This window comes from Aquarana catesbeiana, linkage group LG01 (genome assembly GCF_042186555.1).
Source record: "Aquarana catesbeiana isolate 2022-GZ linkage group LG01, ASM4218655v1, whole genome shotgun sequence".
NCBI lineage: Eukaryota > Metazoa > Chordata > Amphibia > Anura > Ranidae > Aquarana > Aquarana catesbeiana.
In genome coordinates, this window is record NC_133324.1 from 588125746 (window position 1) to 588147855 (window position 22110).

The 22110-nt window shown below is 45.2% G+C and overlaps 1 protein-coding gene across 3 annotated transcripts in view; it reads left to right on the forward strand.

Annotated features, from left to right (window-relative positions):
* Positions 1-7185: 7185 nt before the first annotated feature.
* Positions 7186-22110, forward strand: part of PAQR3 (progestin and adipoQ receptor family member 3) — a 121179-nt gene continuing 106254 nt past the window's right edge. For all 3 annotated transcript variants that reach the window (XR_012235863.1, XM_073598015.1, XM_073598006.1), the window contains exons 1-2: positions 7186-7269; positions 14853-15060. Coding sequence is in view for 2 of the 3 variants with exons in the window: in XM_073598015.1 (XP_073454116.1) it covers positions 14876-15060 (185 nt within the window). In the remaining variant the exon portion in view is untranslated. The remainder of the gene's footprint in view (positions 7270-14852; positions 15061-22110) is intronic.

The following is a 22110-nucleotide window of genomic DNA, read 5'->3' on the forward strand; positions in this document are numbered from 1 at the left end:
GCCTAATGATGGCTTGCTTCACTGATAGTCACAGCTCTTTGGATCACATATTGAGAGTTGACAGCAACAGATTCCAAATGCAAATAGCACACTTGAAATGAACTCTGGACCTTTTATCTGCTCCTTGTAAATGGGATACTGAGGGAATAGCACACACCTGGCCATGGAACAGCTGAGCAACCAATTGTCCCATTACTTTTGGTCCCTTAAAAAGTGGGAGGCACAATTACAAACCGTTGTAATTCCTACACCGTTCACCTGATTTGGATGTAAATACCCTCAAATTAAAGCTGAAAGTCTGTTCGTTTCATTTCAAATCCATTGTGGTGGTGTATAGAGCCAAAAGGATTAGAATTGTGTCGATGCCCCAATATTTATGGACCTGACTGTATTTGTATCCCTTTGTGGATGCTATCAGGGTTACCTTATTACCTTATGTACCTGATATGTCGCCTTTGTCCCCCCCCCCCCCACGCCTCATGTTTTAATTGGATGTTTAAACACAGCTCTCATATACAAATGAGTACCCCTGTGTCACGTACCAGGTGTGAGGCCAAGATGCTGAGAGAGCTCCCCTTGCGGCTACGTGCAGCGCTTCCCTGAAAGTGGTACAGGGAGAGCAGTGCCCAGAGAAGCACGGTTTGCCAGGTACTGAGATGAGATGAGCTGGTCACCGTGATGTAGCAGAAACATGCTAGATGAACTGTAAAGCTGGTGTGCTTGCAGAGTACCAGGTAAGCTTGACAGTAGCAACCAGAGACAGAAACGAGAGCCAGGCCGGGGGTCATACACGGTAAGATCAGTTCAGATCATGAGATTGGATAGCCGGGGTCATACACAGGAAGATGGATCTGTAGCAAAGTCGATAAGCTAAGCCAAGGGCAGACACGGTGGAGCAAGCCAGAGAGAAGTCAGAAGTACAAGCCAAGGGTAAATCAGGAGATCAGAATCACAGATCAGCGCAAGCCGGGTCAATAACAGAAGTTCAATCAGGATACACAGGATCAAGGAGAAGCTGAAGATGATAATGATGATCTGTTCAGGTTACAAGGAGGAAGTAGTGCCCACATTAGTCACACTGTGCACCATGGCAGCCATGATTGTCTTGGGCGGAATTGCCAGTACTTCTTCGACCATTTCCCTGACACCCCGGTTACATTGTAGGTGAGATTTCTTCTCCTCCTCAGCCCAAGTGTCACAAAATAATTGGTTTACTCTCTACTTCTGCGAATTCCGTCTGCGGGAAGGATTCATCTTGATTCTTAATTTGTCTTGTGTGGTGTCACCCTATACCTGGTCTCAAGGTTTATCAGGCAAGCATATATGTAATGTTGGTGTGTATGTCCTTATATGTTATTTTCCAAATCAATATACATTGTCCAATGTGATATATACAATATAATTCAATACTGTGGATATTGATGTCTTTTTTTCTCTTATATCATTTTAATTGTGTATTAGCACCTACGCTATACGTCTTAAGGAAGCGAATTAAACTACGAAACGCGTTGACAAGAAAGCATGGAGGAGTTCATGGATCCAACTCTTTGATACCTATACACACTGTGTTTTTTTGCATTCCTTACAGATTATATATACTAGAAACTAGATCCATACTTCCATGCCTATTCTATTGGGTATCTGTTGACCTTGTCAGTCAGTAGGGTGTTTTTGTCTGTCAAAAAACAAAAAAAGTCTGGCACCAGGATGCTGGGACATGTATGGCACTGGGAACCATTTAAAGGTCCTACTTATGCCCAATAAGCAGCTGTGTAAGCGAGCACACCAGGAGGGGTGTGGATACAAATGCAAACAGTCAAAGGCAACCACAAAGAAAAGGGCTAGTCGGGACAGTCTTGTATGGACACATTTTCAGAAGAATTCAATAAGATAAAATCATGTGTCAATTTATTAATACCATGTTGCAAATGGGTAAACAATTAAAAGCTCCTCACATAGATGTAATACTGTGAAACTTGCTCCCTTCTGTGATAATACCTTGTGGAGGCGGTCAGAGGTAGGCTGGTTGGTGAAAAAATGCTGCGGTGATAAAACTCTCATGCGTCCCTGAGAAATCCACTGAGAAGGGGGGAACCCAGCTCGTATAGGACCAGATGAAGGGTTTATTTTAATCATTTTTGTAATAAAGACTATATATATTTTTTTTTTAATCAGAAAAGATTTTATTGTGTCGTAAAAAACAGATGTAGAAAGTATACAAATACATAGCAATACTTCTTGTATGATATACATTAGCAACAGAATTATTATACAATTGTTGATTTATAGGTTGGAACTTAGTCATGGCCATTCTTATTAATACACTTATATGAATTATACTCCTTTTATACTTTTGGATCCATATATTACTGCTAGTAGGTTGTTAACAATGTACACAACACATCAAAAGTTCTATAGCAAGAGAGGAACTGTTAATGAACTATGTTCCTTCCAACAGGAAGGTGGAACTAACTGATGCCTTCACTCATAACCAGACCCTGTTAGGTTGCAACGACCCATATTGCTATTTTTCCCCAGGGTAGCTAATTATAGAAATACATCCCAATCTATTTTAAGGGTAGACTCAGGGGGTTGTATTATCTTGACTTGGTAGAGGTATATGTTCATTACTCGTATGAAGCCAGACGTTTACATTTGGAGTAGTCTATCTAGGACTAACTGAGTGGGTGCCAAACCTGGAGTGTCCAGCCAGGGCTGCCAGATTTTGTAGAACTTATTAATCGCATTTCTATGTTGATATGTCAGTTTTTCTTTAATTAGAGTGTTATTGACCTGTTCAATCCACTGTTCCGTTGTTGGGCTATGCGGTGTTAACCATAGTCGAGCTATCTGCTTACGTGCGATATATAATAATCTAGAAACTGCTATATTGGCCGGGGGGACGAACAGTTCTTCGTCCACCGCACCCAGCAAGCATGTATCCGGATGTGTTGGAACAGTGGATTGATATATTTGTGATATGGTGCTAGTTACTTTGCTCCAATATCTGAACAGTTTTGGGCAGCGCCATAGCAAGTGTATAAGGTCCCCGTTAGCCCCCCCACATCTGGGGCACAGAGGAGAGTCCCTCCTGCCCTATCTGTGAAGCAGCACCGATGTACGGTAGGTTCTGTGCAGGATGAAGAGTTGGGAGAGCCTGTAAGAAGGGGACACCGAGACAATCGGCAAAGACTGCAAACATTGCTCCCAGTCTTCACTCCCAATCTCTCCCAGGTCCCGCTCCCACCGCTGTCTACACGATAGTTTTGTTGCATCCTGTGAATTGGATAAGAGTGTGTTGTAGATACGTGAGATCATGCCTTTTTTGTTCTGAGTATTTAGAATGAATGTTATGATCGGGCGTTCTACATGTACCAAACTGGACACTCGTGCCTGTGATTGCACGACGTGTCGGAGTTGGAGGTATCTATAAAAGTTGTGTCTTGGCAGTTCGAATTCTTCCTGCAGTTCAGTAAAGGATTTAAAGATTGTCTGTGAATAAAGTTGCAGAATATACTTGACACCCCTTGCTTCCCAAGACTGAAACCCCTCTAGCTTCTGTAGTTCCAAGTAACATGGGTTACGCCATAGCGGGGTGAACTCCATGACTCCTATCATACCCAAGCTATTTTTAATATGGCCCCATAGTTTGGTCAGTAGGTTAATTGTAGGTAGTGATTTGGAGTGTTGGGGAAGGTCTGCCTCGAGATGTGAAGCTGCGGGAAGGTCTAATGTGGCATGAAATAGTATGTTGCGGATGGGTCCAATACATCAACCTCACCCCAGCCACCTAGGTGCTGTAACTGTGAGGCCAGGAAATAGAGTCGCATATTAGGGACTGCCAACCCCCCTGGTCTTTACCGTACTGCAACGTGGATAGCCTGATTCTAGCAATCTTTTTCTTCCAAAGGAGGCTTCGGAATATGGTATCAATACGGGTAAACCATTTACGTGGGATCCATTGCGGGGAATTATGTAGTATGCATAGTAACTGAGGTGCCCATACCATTTTTATGAGATTAGCTCTACCGGTGACTGAAATGGGTAGTTTACACCAAGCATCGCATTTGGTTTGTAGTTTATTAAACATAGGGAGGAGATTTAGGGCTAAATATTTGGAGGCATCCGGGGTGACCTGTACTCCTAAGTATTTGAATGAGGCTACCACCTGTAGGGTCCTGGCACAGTCCGGTAGCGGATCTGTAAGTTTGTCCAATGGTAGGGGGGCCGACTTGCTCCAATTAATGGAGAAGCCTGAGAAGGTACCAAAGTGTGTAATTATAGACATCACATTAGCTAGTGAGGTGGAGGTATCTCCCAAATATAGGAGAGTATCGTCCGCATATAGTGATATTTTGTTAGTTGCAGAACCTCTCACAAAACCCTCTATCAATGGGGACGCTCTCACCGTTTCCACCAGCGGTTCCAGGGCTAGGGCGAACAGCAGGGGTGACAAAGGACACCCCTGCCTCATACCCCTATAGAGCCTGAAGGGTTCAGAGAGATCGCCATTAACACGCAGCCTAGCTGTGGGGTTTGTGTACAAAAGTCGGACCCACTTTATGAAGGTCTCCCCCAGGTCAAACCTCTCCAGGACCTCCCATAAATATGGCCACTCGACACTGTCAAAAGCTTTGGCAGCGTCAAGGGATAGGATTGCTCTATTGCCCGGATTGTCTACTGGGACCTGCATATTTAGAAATAAACGTCGTATGTTCAAAGCCGTAGATCTAGAAGGTATAAATCCCGATTGGTCTCGGTGTATGAGTTTTTGAATAACCGACGCTAACTGAGTAGCTAGAACTCTGGCCAGTAGCTTTACGCCTGCTGTCAATAGAGAGATGGGCCTATAGGAGTCTGGGAGCAGGGGGTCCTTGCCTGGCTTGAGTATCAATATGATAGTGGCCTCAGTCATAGATGGAGGCAATTGCCCTAGCTCCAAAGCCTCTGTCAGGGTCTGTTTAAGTTGTGGAATCAGCGTGTCTGCATATTTTTTGTAGACTTCTGCCGGCAGTCAAAGACTATATATTTTGTAAACTACTGCCTCGTGATATGCCCACAAAGTCTGCTTTGTTTTGATAGAGTTTAAACTCATTCATTCCTTTATATACAACTATTGGATGTTGGCTTAGTGAGGGTCTTCCCTTTCTCTTGTAAGAGAAGTTGTTATCGGCACTCTCTTCATGAGCAGGTCTGTCTCCCATAGCAATGGAAGCAGATCAGAGCAGAGGTCCCCAGCCTGTGCACAGGTACGGAAGAGAAAGAGTTAACTAAGTGCATGCATTGAGTCTAGTTTATTTGTTCAAGTGTACACGGTGTATGGCCATCTCTAAGTTTGAGTTATCACTGACAGCAGCCTCCGCATTTTCCGGGGGAAAGATGAGCACAACGCAAGTAAAGGTGCCCCATATGCAGGGCAAGTGACCCAGTCTACTGTGCCTAGCTTAGCTGCCCACAAGCACCAGCAGATACTAGGGACTTGCGGAATTTGCTTGTGGAGGAGCGCAGGTACACGATACCAATACTTCAGAAGTTGTAGCTTTGTTCTTGAAATCTGTTAAATATGGATGCCCAGTGGGACAGGGAGATGGCCCGGTGTGTCTGTGCTTTGGTAAAGGAAACATGTAGTTCAGATTCCCATTTATATAGATAGAGTGGGACAGTCATCGTTAGGGTGATTAGTATGCAGAGCAAGGAGAGAAGGTGAAAAGCATTTGATGTGTCTTGGCATAGTAGCTCGAAGGGAGAAAGTAGTCTACCATATTGTTTAGGAGGGGTAACAACCTAAGGAAGTGCCTGAGTGGAAATCTAGAGGGTCCAGTGAGTCAAGGCACAGTTTGCACATCTAGAGAATGACATTTTATGCCCCATCTGACTTTTTACGTCAAAAAAACACACACCCGGGAAGGCAAGGGTGTCATATGACGCCCTCCCAGAACGAGAGCCGCGCCGCCTGGCAAGCGGTTAAGCACTTTCCACCCGCCGTATGCAGAATGACGGCCGGGAAGTGGTTCATTTATCCTGACTGGGTGTCCTATGACGCGCGCCTGCAGAGGCTCGCAGCATGGCGATCGTGGTGTGGTGTGTCGGTCTGACACACCACATCTCTGATCTTGGTAAAGAGCCTCTGATGTAGACTCTTTACCATGTGATCAGTGTAACAGTGTAAATAGGAAGAGCCGTTTATCGACTTTTCCTCCACTCGCATTCACAGGTGCAAGTAGAGGAGAGCTGATTGGCTGCTCTCCTGACCTGAAAATTGGTCTGGGCAGGAAGGGGGGGGGGGGAGTGCCCAGTATTGAAGTGGTTAAACACACACAGAGACTATTTTAACAATTTAAAAAATATATATTGTTATTATTTTTTACAATTTTAAGGAGCCCCTTTGGGGGGCTTTGGCAAAATACCAGGGGTCTAAACAGACGCTTGATGTCTCACTTTTGAGACAGAGTGAGGGACTGAAGACAGAGATTCCCCAGTCCCTTTCTCTGCAGCCTCAGTTGCACTGGTGAATGAATGGGAAGTGCCCTGTGCTGAGCGGCTTCCTGTTCATCCACAAACCGAAGCATAGCAAACATCGTTTACTATGGTTCAGTTGTGAATGAACACAGTGTGTAATCCGTACTGGGGGGTCAGCAGCAAGGATAGCGGTCTACCCATCACCTGCCCGCAAATGACAAGCAGATCACAACTGACCGGCTGTTGATCCCTGAATTAGGGTGTGCCCAGGCACATCCGGCACACCCTGTGCGCTCGCCTATGGGGAGCACAGAGAAGGAATGTAGCCACCCTCTAACAGAAAGTGGGATAGCAAAAAAAAAAAAGAAATTTGGAAACGTGGAGGAGGCTGAGAGCAATAGAAGGGAATTGAGGTAAGACTATATACTTAAATAGAATATTTTAAAGTTTAGTATAACACCATAATACCGGGTGAGTTGTAGCCCGATTTATAGAGATCACTACACCACAACTAGAAGAGGGGGATGAATGTGTAACGGGTGAGATCACAGACAACAAACTGCACATTCTATATCAGTGCGATGTGTACATTGCCTAATGTTCCCTTCACACACTTTGTACTAGACACCAAGGAAAGCAGTACGAGCTCTTCTCCCATTGACTTTACACTGATAATAGCAGCGCTAGCTGTCATCGCTCACACACCGCCGGCTCCTCCCCATTCAGAGCGCGATGACGTCAGGGAGGAGGACGGCGCGACTGGCAGGCAGGCCGGACCCGGATGGCTCAGTGTTGCATACGGAGATATAGGTAAAGGTGGGAGCCGGAGAGGGACAGCAGCCGGGGACAAGGACCGGATAGCGGGCAGGTTTAGCGGCACACAGATCTGTACAGTTGTGTTGGTGTAATCCTATAAAGTATCTGTTCATCCTTGCATTGTGTGACAACAGACCAATCATAGGGCTGTCACGTGACGCCAAAAGAGTTCCATTGCCTCTTAGACTCATATAGTGTTACTGCACTGTACACCTACCGCCCCCATCTGTCCAATCAAATCCCTTTCATTCATCATGTATATATGTATGTACATTATGTATGTATAATATGCTATTAAAGTATACTGAAAGCATTTTTAAAGCCAAAAGGAAACATTTATTATATTACAGCTGGCAGCAATGATGTCATGGCAGCATTCCTTTTCTTTTTTTAGGCTTTCCTTCATTGATTATCACCGGGGTGATCTGGCCAGTAAGTCTGTTGTTTTTCTCCGGGGGGATCTGGCCAGTAAGTCTGTTGTTTTTCTCCGGGGGTGATCTGGCCAGAAAGTCTGTTGTTTTTCTTCGGGGATGATCTGGCCAGAAAGTCTGTTGTTTTTCTTCGGGGGTGATCTGGCCAGTAAGTCTGTTGTTTTTCTTCGGGGGTGATCTGGCCAGTAAGCCTGTGTTGTTTTTCAAAAGAACAAGTTGTTCTGATGATGTAGCAGGTAGCCTCCCTGGCGGTATTCCCGAGTGTGACTTAGGGTTAAATTTCAGTACCATTAGCGGTAACCCCGAGCCACACTCGGGATTGCATTGCAGGATCCTGGTGCGCTGTACTTACCTTGTCCCCAGGATCCTGCGATGTCCCCCGCTGTGTCTGCGGGCTCCGTCCTCCACCCGAAGCCTCTGTGTGCCGGGCTGCTTTCCCTGCGAGCGTCGCAACGCACGGGGGCGGAGCCTGGCGGCAAATTAAAAAAATGTAAAAATCATAACACATACAGTACACTGTAATATTACAGTACTGTATGAAATCATTTCACTTCCCTTTTGTCCCCAGTGCTTTGGCCTATGCCCTGCATGCAATTTTATATTATATATATATATATATATATATATATATATATATATATATATATATATATATATACTGTTCTTTCTGCCTGGAAACTGGAGATTGTCCATAGCAACCAAAAATTGTCCCTTTACATCAAAAGTGGTTTTAGACCAGCTAGAAAACAGCAATAATAAATTAGAACACTTGCAGAATTGAGCGATAATGAATCGTGGGGAAATTTATTTTATTATTATTATGTTATTAATTTGTATAATTATTTATTATATTATAATTTATGATTTTGTGTTTTAAACTTTATCATATCCGGGCTGTCTACTAGACTCTTGGTGGACAGAGTGTGTTATTGCTAAGAACTACAGACCTACAATATAAAACGCAAAATTTCTATGCAAAACAATTGTACCGCTAAGATACACAAAAATCTGACATAATCATACCGCCAGGGAGGTTAAAGGCTTGAGACAAACCATTTAATACTGACCTGTGGTGTCTCCAGCTTTCATATTTTAGGGGGGGGGGGGGAAAGTAGGGGGGCCAACTATAAAACGCATACATATAGATAGATATATAATTTCAAGCATAGAATGCACTCCAGAGGTCTTGTTAGAGAGATGTTAGCCCAACATTGCAGCTGCAAGCGGCCACTTAGATTCAAAGAGTGTCATTGTTCTTTCAATGTCAGTCTAACATACATGAAACAAATGCTCTTTATATCTAAGGCACTAAAATTGTATATAAAACCCTGTACTTTATACTAAAAGGAATACAAAACCTGAGGGATCTGAAATAAAAACTGGACATACACTGACCTACCTGACCAGTGACCACTACACTGACCTACCTGATTCCCACACTGACCACTACACTGACCTACCCGATTCCCACACTGACCTACCTGATTCCCACACTGACCACTACACTGACCTACTCGATTCCCACACTGACCACTACACTGACCTACCCGATTCCCAAACTGACCTACCTGATTCCCACACTGACCACTACACTGACCTACCCGATTCCCACACTGACCACTACGCTGACCTACCCGATTCCCACACTGACCACTACGCTGACCTACCCGATTCCCACACTGACCACTACGCTGACCTACCCGATTCCCACACTGACCACTACGCTGACCTACCCGATTCCCACACTGACCACTACGCTGACCTACCCGATTCCCACACTGACCACTACGCTGACCTACCCGATTCCCACACTGACCACTACGCTGACCTACCCGATTCCCACACTGACCACTACGCTGACCTACCCGATTCCCACACTGACCACTACGCTGACCTACCCGATTCCCACACTGACCACTACGCTGACCTACCCGATTCCCACACTGACCACTACGCTGACCTACCCGATTCCCACACTGACCACTACGCTGACCTACCCGATTCCCACACTGACCACTACGCTGACCTACCCGATTCCCACACTGACCACTACGCTGACCTACCCGATTCCCACACTGACCACTACGCTGACCTACCCGATTCCCACCCCCTGCATTTGGGGGTGGGGTGTCACATTCTCAGCTCTGAGGTGTTCATGCTGGGACCTGTAGTCTTTCACTTTTGGGGGGGAGGGAAATCACATCCCCAAAAATGAAGAACTACAAGTTCCAACATGAACTCCTCAGATCTAAGGATGTAACTCCCTCCAAGATTGAAGGACTACAAGTCCCAGCATGAAGGGGTGTAACCCCTTAGATCTCACGGGTTCATGCTGGGACCTGTAGTCCTTCATTAGGAGGATGGGATCAGTGGCAGTGCTGGGGGGGTGGGATCACTAACTCTCACCTGTTAGTCAGTGTCCCCCTGCCTGCATGCAAGAAAGGGGGGTGAGAGGATGGGGTGGAAGGAGGGGAAATGAGAGAAGGGGCGAGAAAGGGGGGTGAGAGAGACCCCCTTGCAGGGTGGTTAAAAATCAATGTTTTAAAAAAAATCTGATTTTGTGTGTGTATATATATATATATATATATATATATATATATATATATATATATAATAATAATATTTTTTTTTTTAATTTAAATGGGTAAATGGGATTTTTTTTATTTTTTATCAAATTTATTTTAATAAAATGCTTTTGGAGTAAAAATCTATCTAAAGATAGTTTTATATTTAAGATACATTAATAATTTAGTATATTTAGCATGAAATAGAGCATAGTGATGTAGCATTAGGCTGTATATTCTGCAATATTTACATTTTTGGTAAACTCATTCAATGAATCCAAGCTCTGCAATGTGAGATAACATGCACTGCATTCACACAATTTCACAGTAACCATGAGATAAAACAAAGTTCAGGACAATTCCTTTATCCTATTGTTTTGCAAATTAATGTACACTACAAACTGTATGACTGAATCAGTTCTGATATCGCTGTTTTACTAACTTGACAGCTTATTATTCTAAATAGGAAACCTTCATTTTGTTTGCAAATATTAAAGATTCTACTACCAGCAATAATGAGTCCTTACATTTAAAGAGCACCTGTCATTTCAGATCCATTATGCCAGCGCCTGTTAGCGGGCATCCGCTCAGTGCTGCTGCCACATCCCTCACCTTCTTGTGTCACTGCCGCATCACCAGTTGTCCCATTAGAGTGAATGGGATTGTCGGTGAGTCAACAGTGGGACAGAGATGGGATTTACTCTTTAACCACTCACCGACCAGCCACCGCAGTTGTACTGTGGCAGGTTGGCATGGCTGCGCAAATCGCCGTAGCTGTACGACGCTCCTTGAAGACATCACAGCAGCCACGTATACTCACATGGCATGTGTCCCCGGAGCCGATGCGCGTGCCTGCCGGGCACCCGCGATCGCTCATGACAGAGCGAGAACCGGGAACCAATCAATATACGCTTATTGCAATGTTTTCTTTTTTTTTAACCAAAAATATGTACAAGAATACATATTGGCCTAAACTGAGGTGAGGAAAAAAATAGTTTTTTTTTTTTTTTAAATTAGGGGTATTTATTATAGCAAAAAGTACAAAATATTGTATTTTTTCAAAATTGTCGTTTTTTTTTTGTTTATAGCGCAAAAATAAGAACCACAGAGATGATCAAATACCACCAAAAGAAAGCTCTATTTGTGGGGAAAAAAGGACATACATTTTGTTTGGGTACAACGTTACACGACTTCGCAATTGTCAGTTAAAGCGACGCAGTGCCATATCGCAAAAAATGGCCTGGTCAGGAAGGGGACAAATCCTTCCGGGGCTGAAGTGGTTAAAAATTATGAATTAAATCGAGTTGATTTAAATCAAGTCTTTTTACTAGTGATTTAAGTTGTGATTTAAATTGACTTGTTTTAAATCAAATCCACCCTGCCCCCTAGCCCTGCCTGTAGTCCCTGCTGTGCCCCCCTGTCCCAGCCCATCTGTGGGTAGGTTTGTGTGATGCACCTACCTCCCGCCCATCCTTGTCCTCTGGGCCCTTGGTCAGCCTGTCTTCTTTCTTGTTGATGACAGCTGGGAACAGACGTTGGAGAAGGAGTGCAGGCTCTGGGAGGTGCTGGGGATGCTGCTCCCACTGCTGCTGAGGTCAGGGTGGTGGTGAGGTCTTCTCCCACTCCCTCTCGAGCTGTTGGTTCTAGCCAGCCTCGTGCTGTTCATGGGGGCCGCACGCTTGATGTTTGATGCTGCTGGCGCCAAATTTAGCTCCGCTGCCCTACACCCCACCGCCACCGGTCCAGCGGGGCTATCACTCTCTAGGAGTCGGACCATGACAAGGGGGCGACGGCGGGGCTCAACTCAAAGGCAGTGGGCCTCAGGAGCACTAGGCACGAGGAGGAGGAAGTTCAATCCTCCTCCGCTTGCAACGCTGGGCAGGGAGGGAGTTGCAGCCATGATGTCACTGGTTGCTAGATGCCAGGCGGCTCTAGCAACCAGTGTCCAGGAGTAGTCAGGTGGAGCCGGAGCCAGCGCTACTGCAGCTCAGTCCATCCCTGTCCCCTGCTCCCAGTCCCAGTGTCAGTTTCTGTTAATTGGGGGGGCCATGCCCCCCCTAGTGACGCCACTGTTACTGACATGGGGGCTTACAATGGTTAGCTTTTATTTATGCAAAACCTTTATCCCAAAGAAAAAACTGCTGTGACTGCTTATAAAGTATTAGCTTTTTGGCTTCGGCTTCAATGTGTTATTGTATTTAAGTCTGCTAGTACATCTAACACTCCCTTTCCCTCAGGCTAACAATGCTGTTGTCCAAAAGTGCCCCCTGTGTCTCCTTCATCCAGAGTGGTGTCTGTATAATACAGGAGGTGTGTTACTGGCAAAAGAAAAAAAACTAAAGCAGCCACCACATCTAATGATTGGTAAGCTGCAATAAATTACGTTTTGAGTTCAAGAGTTCAGTACCGCTTTAAAGCCAAAGCATTCTCTTTTTTTTTTTTTTTTTTTGGATAGAGTACAGAATGGTTAAAGTGGTTGTAAAGCCTTAGGTTTTTTTATCTTAAAGTGAAAGTTCAGCCTCAAACTAAAATCTCTAAGGCCCCTTTCACACTGGGGCGGTTTGCAGGGGCTATTGCGCTAAAAATAGCGCCTGCAAACCGACCTAAAACTGCCGCTGCTGTGTCTCCAGTGTGAAAGCCTAAGGGCTTTCACACTGGATCGGTGCGCTGGCAGGAGGGGAAAAAAACTCCTGCAAACAGCATCTTTGGAGCGGTGAAGGAGTGGTGTATACACCGCTCCTGCCCATTGAAATCAATGGGGCGGCGCTTTGCAGGTGGTTTTAACCTTTTTTCGCCGCTATCGGGGGGTGAATACCGCCGCTAAAACAACGGTAAAGCGCCGCTAAAAATAGCGCGTTTTACCGCCGATGCCCCCACCGCCCCAGTGTGAAAGGGGCATAAATCTACTCGCAGCCACATTCTATGACTAACCAAACTAACCCTGTAAAGCAAAAACCGCTATACATACCTTTTCTGAAGCGGATCCGGTCTGGTCTTCAGTGGCGGCTGCTGTGTACAGAGAGAAAGCCAACAACAGCTGTAAAATGCTTGGGTAGTGACACCACCCATAGGTACTCTGGGGCTTCCATGATCAGCTGCCTGTCCTGCACACTCCCACATACTGAGGCTGCTGATGACCGCTCTGCCTGGGACCGTACTGGAGCAGCTTTAGAAAAAGGCATGTATAGCGATTTTTGCTCTACAGCAGGGGTCTTCAAACTGCGGCCCTCCAGGTGCTCAGGAACTACAATTCCCATCATGCCTAGTCATGTCTGTGAATGTCAGAGTTTTACAATGCCTCATGGGATGTGTAGTTCTGCAACAGCTGGAGGGCCGTAGTTTGAGGATCCCTGCTCTACAGGGTTAGATAGGTTAGTCTTAGAATGTGGCTGCAAGTAGATTTAGATTTTAGTTTTAGGCTGAACTTCTACTTTAATGTGTTCTATGCATTAAGGCAAAAAACCTGTGCTGCACGTGCCTCCCCCCACTTCAACCCTCTTACACTTACTTGATCCCGATCCAGTAATGTGCAAGAGAGCAGTGGCTCTCCTGGATCTGTCCCGCCTCACTGCACAGATTGATAGCTATTGGCTCCCGCTGCTGTCAATCAAATACTGTGAAGAGGGCACGGGGATGCAGACAAGGCAGCCCCCTATAGGAAGCGGCTTCTTATGGGGGCACTCACAGAAGAAGAGGAGGAACCAGGAATGCCGCCAGGGGTCCTCAGAAGAAGAGAATCGGGGCTGCTCTGTGCAAACCCATTGCACATGGCAGGTAAGTATGTAAGGTTTATTATTTTAAAGGAAAAAAGTAAAACCTTTTAATGTTATTTTAAAACCAATGTCCAGCTTGGGTAACAAATGTAGATAATCAGCCCCCAGCAGGGGTTAATTATATATATATATATATAATATAATATATATAGTTAAATATATATATATATATAAAAAAACAGCTCCAGCTACTATACCAAACTAATCTTGTGGGCTGTCCTGTAAGGACTCACTGATTCAGCTATGTGGTGCAGCTCCTCCTCTGGGTAAAATGGATACCAACCCAATTCCTGTGAGCCTAAGGCACCAAGGCTTTATCCTTTGCCCTGGGCTCACAGCAGAAAATGATGCCGCAGCACTTAGGAGGACCTGACGTCACCAGACCTTGTTGAAGACAGAAGAATAAAGATGTGTATAGACTTTTTATTTTTTTTTTCACGTTCGTTAGAATGAATTGCTTCACTACTCAGGAAATATAACATTAGTAAGGCTCTTAGCAGCGCTTTTAAATGTGCTGCAGGCTCTTTTAACTCAGCCCATACAATGCAATGACCGTTCTCACAGCCAGTATTTACCTGCGGTGATCGTGGTCAGACGCAGGCTAACTGTGTTCAGCCAGGATCATCTATTCCTAACCGCAGGTAATCGCTGGCTGTGCAAACAGTCGCATATAAATGACATCATTGTATGGGCTATGTGGCTCTTTACACACAACTGTCATGCCAGCCACAGCAATCCACTGATTCTTGCCAATGAAATTCACAGTTATTTGTAATCACCTGTTAATACATTGTTTATTTATGTTTCAGGGCTCAGAGAAATACCTGCCACCATGCACCAGAAGCTGCTAAAAAGTGCCCACTACATTGAGCTGGGTAGTTACCAGTATTGGCCAGTTCTTCTTCCCAGGGGAATTAGACTTTATACCTATGAACAGATTCCTGTTTTCCTTAAAGATAATCCATACATTACTGATGGATATAGAGCTTATCTACCATCCCGTTTATGTCTGAAAAGGTAAGATAATTAATAACTGCACATAAGACGTTTGTTGAAAAGCACCCATTGACGTGCGTGTAACCTGGTACCAAGGGTTGTGCCATATTTTTGGATGATTATCAGTAATGTTTGCTTGCGAGGTTCATCAGACCAAAGTATTTAGGCATCTGGTCCAAGGATATGTCATGATCTCTCTTCATGTATTCCTCTGTCTACCAACCCAATGCAGCTTATGCCAGTGGCCCTACTCTACTGTGTTGATTGGTTAGCTGATATTATTCACCTGATATTCAGTAAGAGACTCCTTTCAGTACATGTTGAGGACTATTTGCATCAAATGTTGGTCTACAGAACATCAGCGCAACACATGCCTATTGCATGTGCCCTTTTGATGGGAAATGCCTGTTTAGTGAATCCCTGGACAACTTTATCAAGGATGCCATGGGGAGAAAAGCACCCTTTTAATTAGCAAAAGAAGGCAAAGCCTTAAGCCTAGTACACACGATCAGAAAGTCGGACAAAAAATACTGCTTTCGTACGATAATCAGATCGTTAGTACACAGAGCCAATCACTACACTTTGTCTGAAATTGACCAAAGGGACAAATGCAAAAAATGTTCTCGTACGATACCAGATTGTACGATTTTCATTTAATCATTACAGTTTTCGTCCCAAAAAAATCAGAGTTGTATTCTGTTGTAGGAGAATTTTGTAAATTGAGTAACCTCCTTATTTTCGATGAGAAGCTCATGCAATAAAAAATGGACGATCATTCAACCGATATTGAAGTCTTGAAAACTCTAACCCTAAGGCTAAAAGACTTCCTTTCATTTCTCCCAGACCTCCAAGTCCAAGGTAAATCCACCAAAAATCCTTTACTTCCAAATCCTCCAAACCCATGAGCAGGTCCTTCTTGCAACCTATCAAAGTGGAGAGATGTCTTTTGGCCACCAGGTACCAGGACATTTCAGATGTTTGGCTCCACAATGTGTTATCCAGGGCATACAAGCTAGACTTTCAACTCTGCCTCCATCCCGCTTTAAATTGTCAAACCTGCTATTGTCTGAGCAAAGACTAGCAGCCCTCTTTGCTGCTCTGGTGCAGCTCCTTTCTCAAGGATCGTGGTTCCAGAAAAGTAAAGATTCTGGGGTTTTTATACAAACCTATTTGTTTCCAAAGCAACCAGAAGCATTCATCCAATTCTGGATCTAGAGGTTTTTAACACCTTCTTTCAAGTACAAAATTTCTGCATAGAATCGACCAGTTCACTCATTGATTTCTGGCCTATGTGGACATTGAAGATGCCTACTTTCATATCCCCATCATTACCAATGTGTTGTCCTTCCTTTTGGTCTATCTACTGCACCTTGGGTTTTTACCAAAGGTGCTAGCCACTGTGCTTGGTTTGCTTTGTTCTCTGGTGATTCATATGACAACTCTGTCAGACAGTGTCCATCAAACTGTAACAAGACACTGGTCACCGCCCACACCCATAACTGGCCTTCACAGTAAGGAGCACATGGAGGGCATATACATACAAGAAAAAGACAATTCCATAGCTCAACTCACCAACCAGTCGGTGAGTTGAGCTATGGAATTGTCTTTTTCTTGTATGTATATGCCCTCCATGTGCTCCTTACTGTGAAGGCCAGTTATGGGTGTGGGCGGTGACCAGTGTCTTGTTACCGTTTGTATATTTGGGTCGGGGACACACTGGACGCCTCTGCTGCTACTGCTGGGTGTCCAGTGTGTGTCCTGTCCCTTTAAGGGGGCTAGGGCGGCCTCCTGGCTCACCTGTCTCACACCTATCCATTCAATGCATGTGCTTCCACTGTGGAGACACTTATAAATTTAGTGTTAGGACTGCAAGTAATACAGGGTGCCTTGACGAGGCCTTGCAGCTTTCACATGCGTTTGCAAATGTGTGCTAACTAAACCCCTGCTTTTAACATACGGTTAGACAGGTAAATTTGGTTGGTCAGCAGACTGGTTGGTGAGTTGAGCTATGGAATTGTCTTTTTCTTGTAGTGTCCATCAAACTGCAGAGGTTCGGTGGATCCTGAACCTCTAGAAGAACTGCAAACTCTCTTCTCCCATGTTTTAGAGGCTACAGTCTGGGAACCAACCAACCTTCCAATCTAGGCAAGGCTCCTGGGCTTAAAGCTTTCTTTGGAAGGGTAAAATTAAAAGCAAGATTAGCGCAGGTCCGAAATACTCTAAAGCATGGAATGTAGTCCTCAATACAATATTGAATAGGTTTGTAATCGTGTATCTTTTGTGCAAATATGCAAAGTGAACTAATATGTGTAATTATACAGTATATACTGTGCAAACATGCAGTTAAACTAATGCATATGTGAATATTTTATATGTGAATAAATCAATAATATGTTATAAAAAACAAATGATTAATTATATAAGTGGTATATACAGTGGGGACGGAAAGTATTCAGACCCCCTTAAATTTTTCACTCTTTGTTCTATTTCAGCCATTTGCTAAAATCATTTAAGTTCATTTTTCTCCCTTCGTCTTTCAGGACAGCACCTGGAGAGAGCGCAGCTCCACCCACTTTCCCAGGAAACACTGCAGTCAGTTTCTTTAAAGACCGGACACTTCCACCATGGCCTCAGTTGTAGTGTTTCCTCCGCCATGGTGGAAGCGCTGCAGGGAACCAGGGGTGTGCTGCGCTTTCTCCAGGTGGTGAAAGTAGGAGGCATACCGGTTGATGTCGACTTTTTCTCTTTAGAGACAGCCCAGCATCCTTCCTGATGTGTGGGGGATTCTCCGGTGCCCCCTCCTCTTCATGCTCGGCGAGAGCCAGGCTGCGAGGGTCCCGCTCCTTCAAGACCAGCGGCATGGGCTGTGGAGTAGCGAACGGCGTCTACTCTGCTGACGGCACGCCTTCTGGGTTCGGATGGCGAGCGCGTCATTTCCGACCGGGGGCGGGGCCTCGAGCGGTGCGACGCGGCTTCCGGTTCCGGCCGCTGGAACGCAGGAGGAAGGGGGCGGTCTCTACGGCTGATATCATTTCCGGCCCTCACAGCGGTGAGCGGCCCGGGAAAATTAAATAAAAAGAGCACAGACGCCGCTGTTTGTCCTGTCAGCAATGGAGGACGATCAGATGGCGGTGGCAGGAGCAGGAGCCACACCAATCAGCCAGGCTCAGGTAAGCAGGGACATGGATCACTGTTATTACTCTATGGGCAGTTGTGATATTTATGTATATAAATTCCCTTCCTTAAAAAAAAAAAAAAAAAAAAAAAAAAGGGGAGCCTGCAGATCACTTTTTCCGGATTACTAATGGAAGGATAAGTGATTGATTATCTGGTTTAAGGTGGATCTGTGGGGTGATTCACCGGCTGTGGAACAAGACTTAGGGGTTAAAGGGTTAACTTCCTTGGTGGGTTTTTTTCTGCGTTCCTTGTATACAGCATGTAAACTGTTTTGGTGGAATATGGTTCAGCAAATGTCTTTTTTTCCCTTGGGATATTGCAGAAGGCTAAAGAAAAGACCAAGCATGTCTCCCCTATTGTTAAAAGGAAATGTCCCTCATGTAAGGGGTTACTGAGGGATTCCTGGACCAAAATATTATGCAAATCTTGTATTGCGGACATAGTTAAGGAGGAGACAGCTCCCGCTAGTCCGGCAACTCAGCAAGGGGAATTGCTGAGCTCTTTCAGGAAGGAACTGGCGGACACCTTTGAGTCCTTCAGGTCCTACCTGGATAGACGCCCAACGGCGCATAGCAGTGTGGTGCCGCGTTCTCAATCCTCTGTTTCAGCATCCAGAGGGGGCAGCGACTCAGAGGAGGAAGAATGTAACATTTTACTAAATTCTGAGGAGGAAGCGGAAGAAGGGAATGAAGCTTCTTCTCCTTCTTCTAGATACAAAGTATCCCTTGAGGAGGTGGATGATCTACTAAAGACAATACACACTACCCTTAACATCACAGAGGATAAAACTCAGCTATCCTTACACGATAGGATGTTTCAGGGCCTTGGGGAGGAAAAACACAGGGTGTTTCCTGTACATAGGTTTTTATCAGAAACCATTAGGAGGGAGTGGAAGGATCCAGAAAGAGCCCCCTTCTTTTCTAAATCCCTCAAGTGGAGGTTTCCGTTTGATGAGGATAGCTCGCATATCTGGAACAAAAAACCAAGATTGGACGCAGCGTTTTCCCAGGTATCAAGGAATACTGACCTGGCGTTTGAGGACATGGGTATCCTTAAGGATACCATGGATAAAAAGGCAGACTCCCTATTAAGAAAGGCATGGGATTCTTCTTTGGCAAATTTGAAACCTGCCATGGCTTCAACAGTGGTAGCCAGAAATCTGGAACACTGGCTGGAGCAGCTGAAAGCTCACATTGAGGCAGGGACGCCTCGTAAAGATCTGCTAGATACGCTCCCGGTGTTATCTAAGGCGGTAGGGTATATAGCAGATGCCTCAGCGGAATCAATCAGAATGTCAGCCAGATCCACAGCCCTGATAAACTCAGCTCGCAGGGCTTTATGGGTCAAGACATGGACAGGGGATACGGCCTCAAAAACAAAGTTATGTGGTTTACCCTTTGAGGGTGATCTGGTGTTTGGCCCTGGGCTGGAAGCTATACTTGACAGAACAGCTGACAAAAAGAAGGCCTTCCCTATAAAGAAAAAGGTGATTCCGCAAGGGAACAAGAATTTTCGTGCTTTTCGGAAAACCCCTGATACCAAAGAGGCAGGCTATAAAAGGCCTTGGAGATCTCAAAGAGGGAGGGGCAAGTCAGGAGTACTTTTTCGCCCCCCGACCACAAGCACAAAAACCCAGTGACTGTCATCCAACTGTGGGAGCAAGGCTACAGACCTTCTTTTCACAGTGGAAGACTATTACGAACAGCCAGTTTATCCTCAAGACCATTCTGGAGGGTTACAGGCTGGAATTTTCTCAACCTCCTCCGGTGCGTTTTTACATAACCCAGGCTCCCCGAGACCCAGAAAAGTCACTAGCAATGACAGCTATCCTGAGAGAATTGATGCTACAAAAGGTGATCATGAGCGTGCCCCCTGGGGAATTAGAACAGGGGTGCTATTCACACATATTTCTTGTGAAGAAGCCTTCGGGAAAATTCAGGCTCATCCTGAACCTGAATATTCTCAACAAGACTATCAGATACAAAAAATTCAAGATGGACACAATATTCTCAGTGAGAGATGCATACTTACATATACCAGTAGCATCAACATCGCAAAAGCACCTAAGGTTTGCGATAAATTTGGGGAAATCAACCCTCCATCTCCAGTTCAGAGCTCTCCCTTTCGGGCTGTCATCCTCTCCGAGGATTTTCACAAAGATCCTGGCAGAGGCCTTAGCCCCACTCAGAGTAGAGGGAGTATCAGTCCTGCCTTATCTAGACGATCTACTAATTTTTGCCAAAACAAGGGACCTATTAGTAAGGGATCTGGAAAAGACAATGAGGCACTTGGTAGGTCTAGGATGGATAATAAACGAGGAGAAATCAAACTTGATTCCATCTCAGACCATACTATTCCTGGGCTACACGATAGATTCCATCCAGGAGAGAATTTTTCTCCCCGAGGAGAAGATGGAGAAGCTTCAGGGGGCAGTAAAGAGGACACAGACAAATATGCCTATCTCCATAAGAGCAGCTATGTCGGTCCTAGGGCTACTCACTGCGACTATACCAGCAGTGCAGTGGGCACGTCTACATACAAGGGAGCTTCAACAGGCAATTTTAATGAGTTGGTCCTATGGGGAGTCCCTGGAAAGATTAATAAAGATACCTACGTGGGTTCAGAGGAAGCTTTGGTGGTGGAGAAATCGCTCAAACCTGGACAGGGGTCTGCTCTGGGGCTTTCCTTTGGAGAAAAGACTAACAACGGACGCAAGTTCCTGGGGCTGGGGTGCCCATCTGGACGAGCAGATGGCTCAGGGGAGTTGGACAGACTGGGAAGCCAGAAAGTCCTCCAATTGGAGAGAGCTAAGGGCTATTCTCCTGGGTTTATGGGCCTTCGAAAAGACAGTCCGGGGCCATCATGTTCAAGTTTTATCGGACAATGCCACAGCGGTGGCATATATATCAAGGCAGGGAGGAACAAGGAGCAGGGCTCTGCTATTCTTGGCACTCCAGATTCTAGCCTGGGCAGAAAACAATCTAAAATCCATAACAGCGATACATCTGAAGGGAGATTTGAACCTTCTAGCAGACTTTCTGAGCAGGGAAAGAATACTGGAAGCAGAATGGAGTCTGAACGCAGGAACTTTCCAAAAACTAACAGAAAGATGGGGAGTACCACAAATAGATCTTTTTGCATCTCAAAAGAATGCAAAAGTAGAGGCCTTCTTCTCACTAAACAGACAGGATCAGGCGAAGGGAGTGGATGCATTAGCGCAGCCATGGAACTTCCAGTTGTGCTACGCTTTTCCCCCCTTTCAGATGATTCCTTTGGTCTTAAAAAAGCTACAGAAAGAGAACACGAGTATGATTCTAGTGGCCCCTTTCTGGCCCAAACGAGCTTGGTTCGCAACAATACAGAGGATGGCGGTGGAACCTTATTGGGCGCTTCCACTGCGGAAGGATCTACTAACGCAGGGCCCCCTTCATCATCCGAATACCCAGCATCTCAGGTTGACAGGGTGGTTACTGAGGAGCAGATGTTAAAAAATAAGGGCCTTTCAGATAAACTGGTCTCTACCCTGCTGAATAGTCGTAAGGAGGTTACCAGGGCCATCTATTTCAAGACATGGAAGCGATTTAATAGCTGGTGTGCAGCGAGGATTCTTTCACCACAAGAAATTGCTCCAGTATTAGAATTTCTCCATGAAGGAATGGAGATGGGGTTGGCAGCTAGTACCCTAAAGGTACAGGTAGCTGCATTATCGGTTTTCCTTGAGAGACAATTATCTAGGGAGCCGCTCATTATTAGGTTTTTCAGGGCATTGGCCAGAGCTAGGCCAATACCTTTTAAGTTTTTTCCTAGATGGGACCTGTCGGTGGTTCTGCGGGGTCTAATCAAAGAGCCTTTTGAACCTCCAGAGGAAGCATCAATCAGGCTATGGTCGTTAAA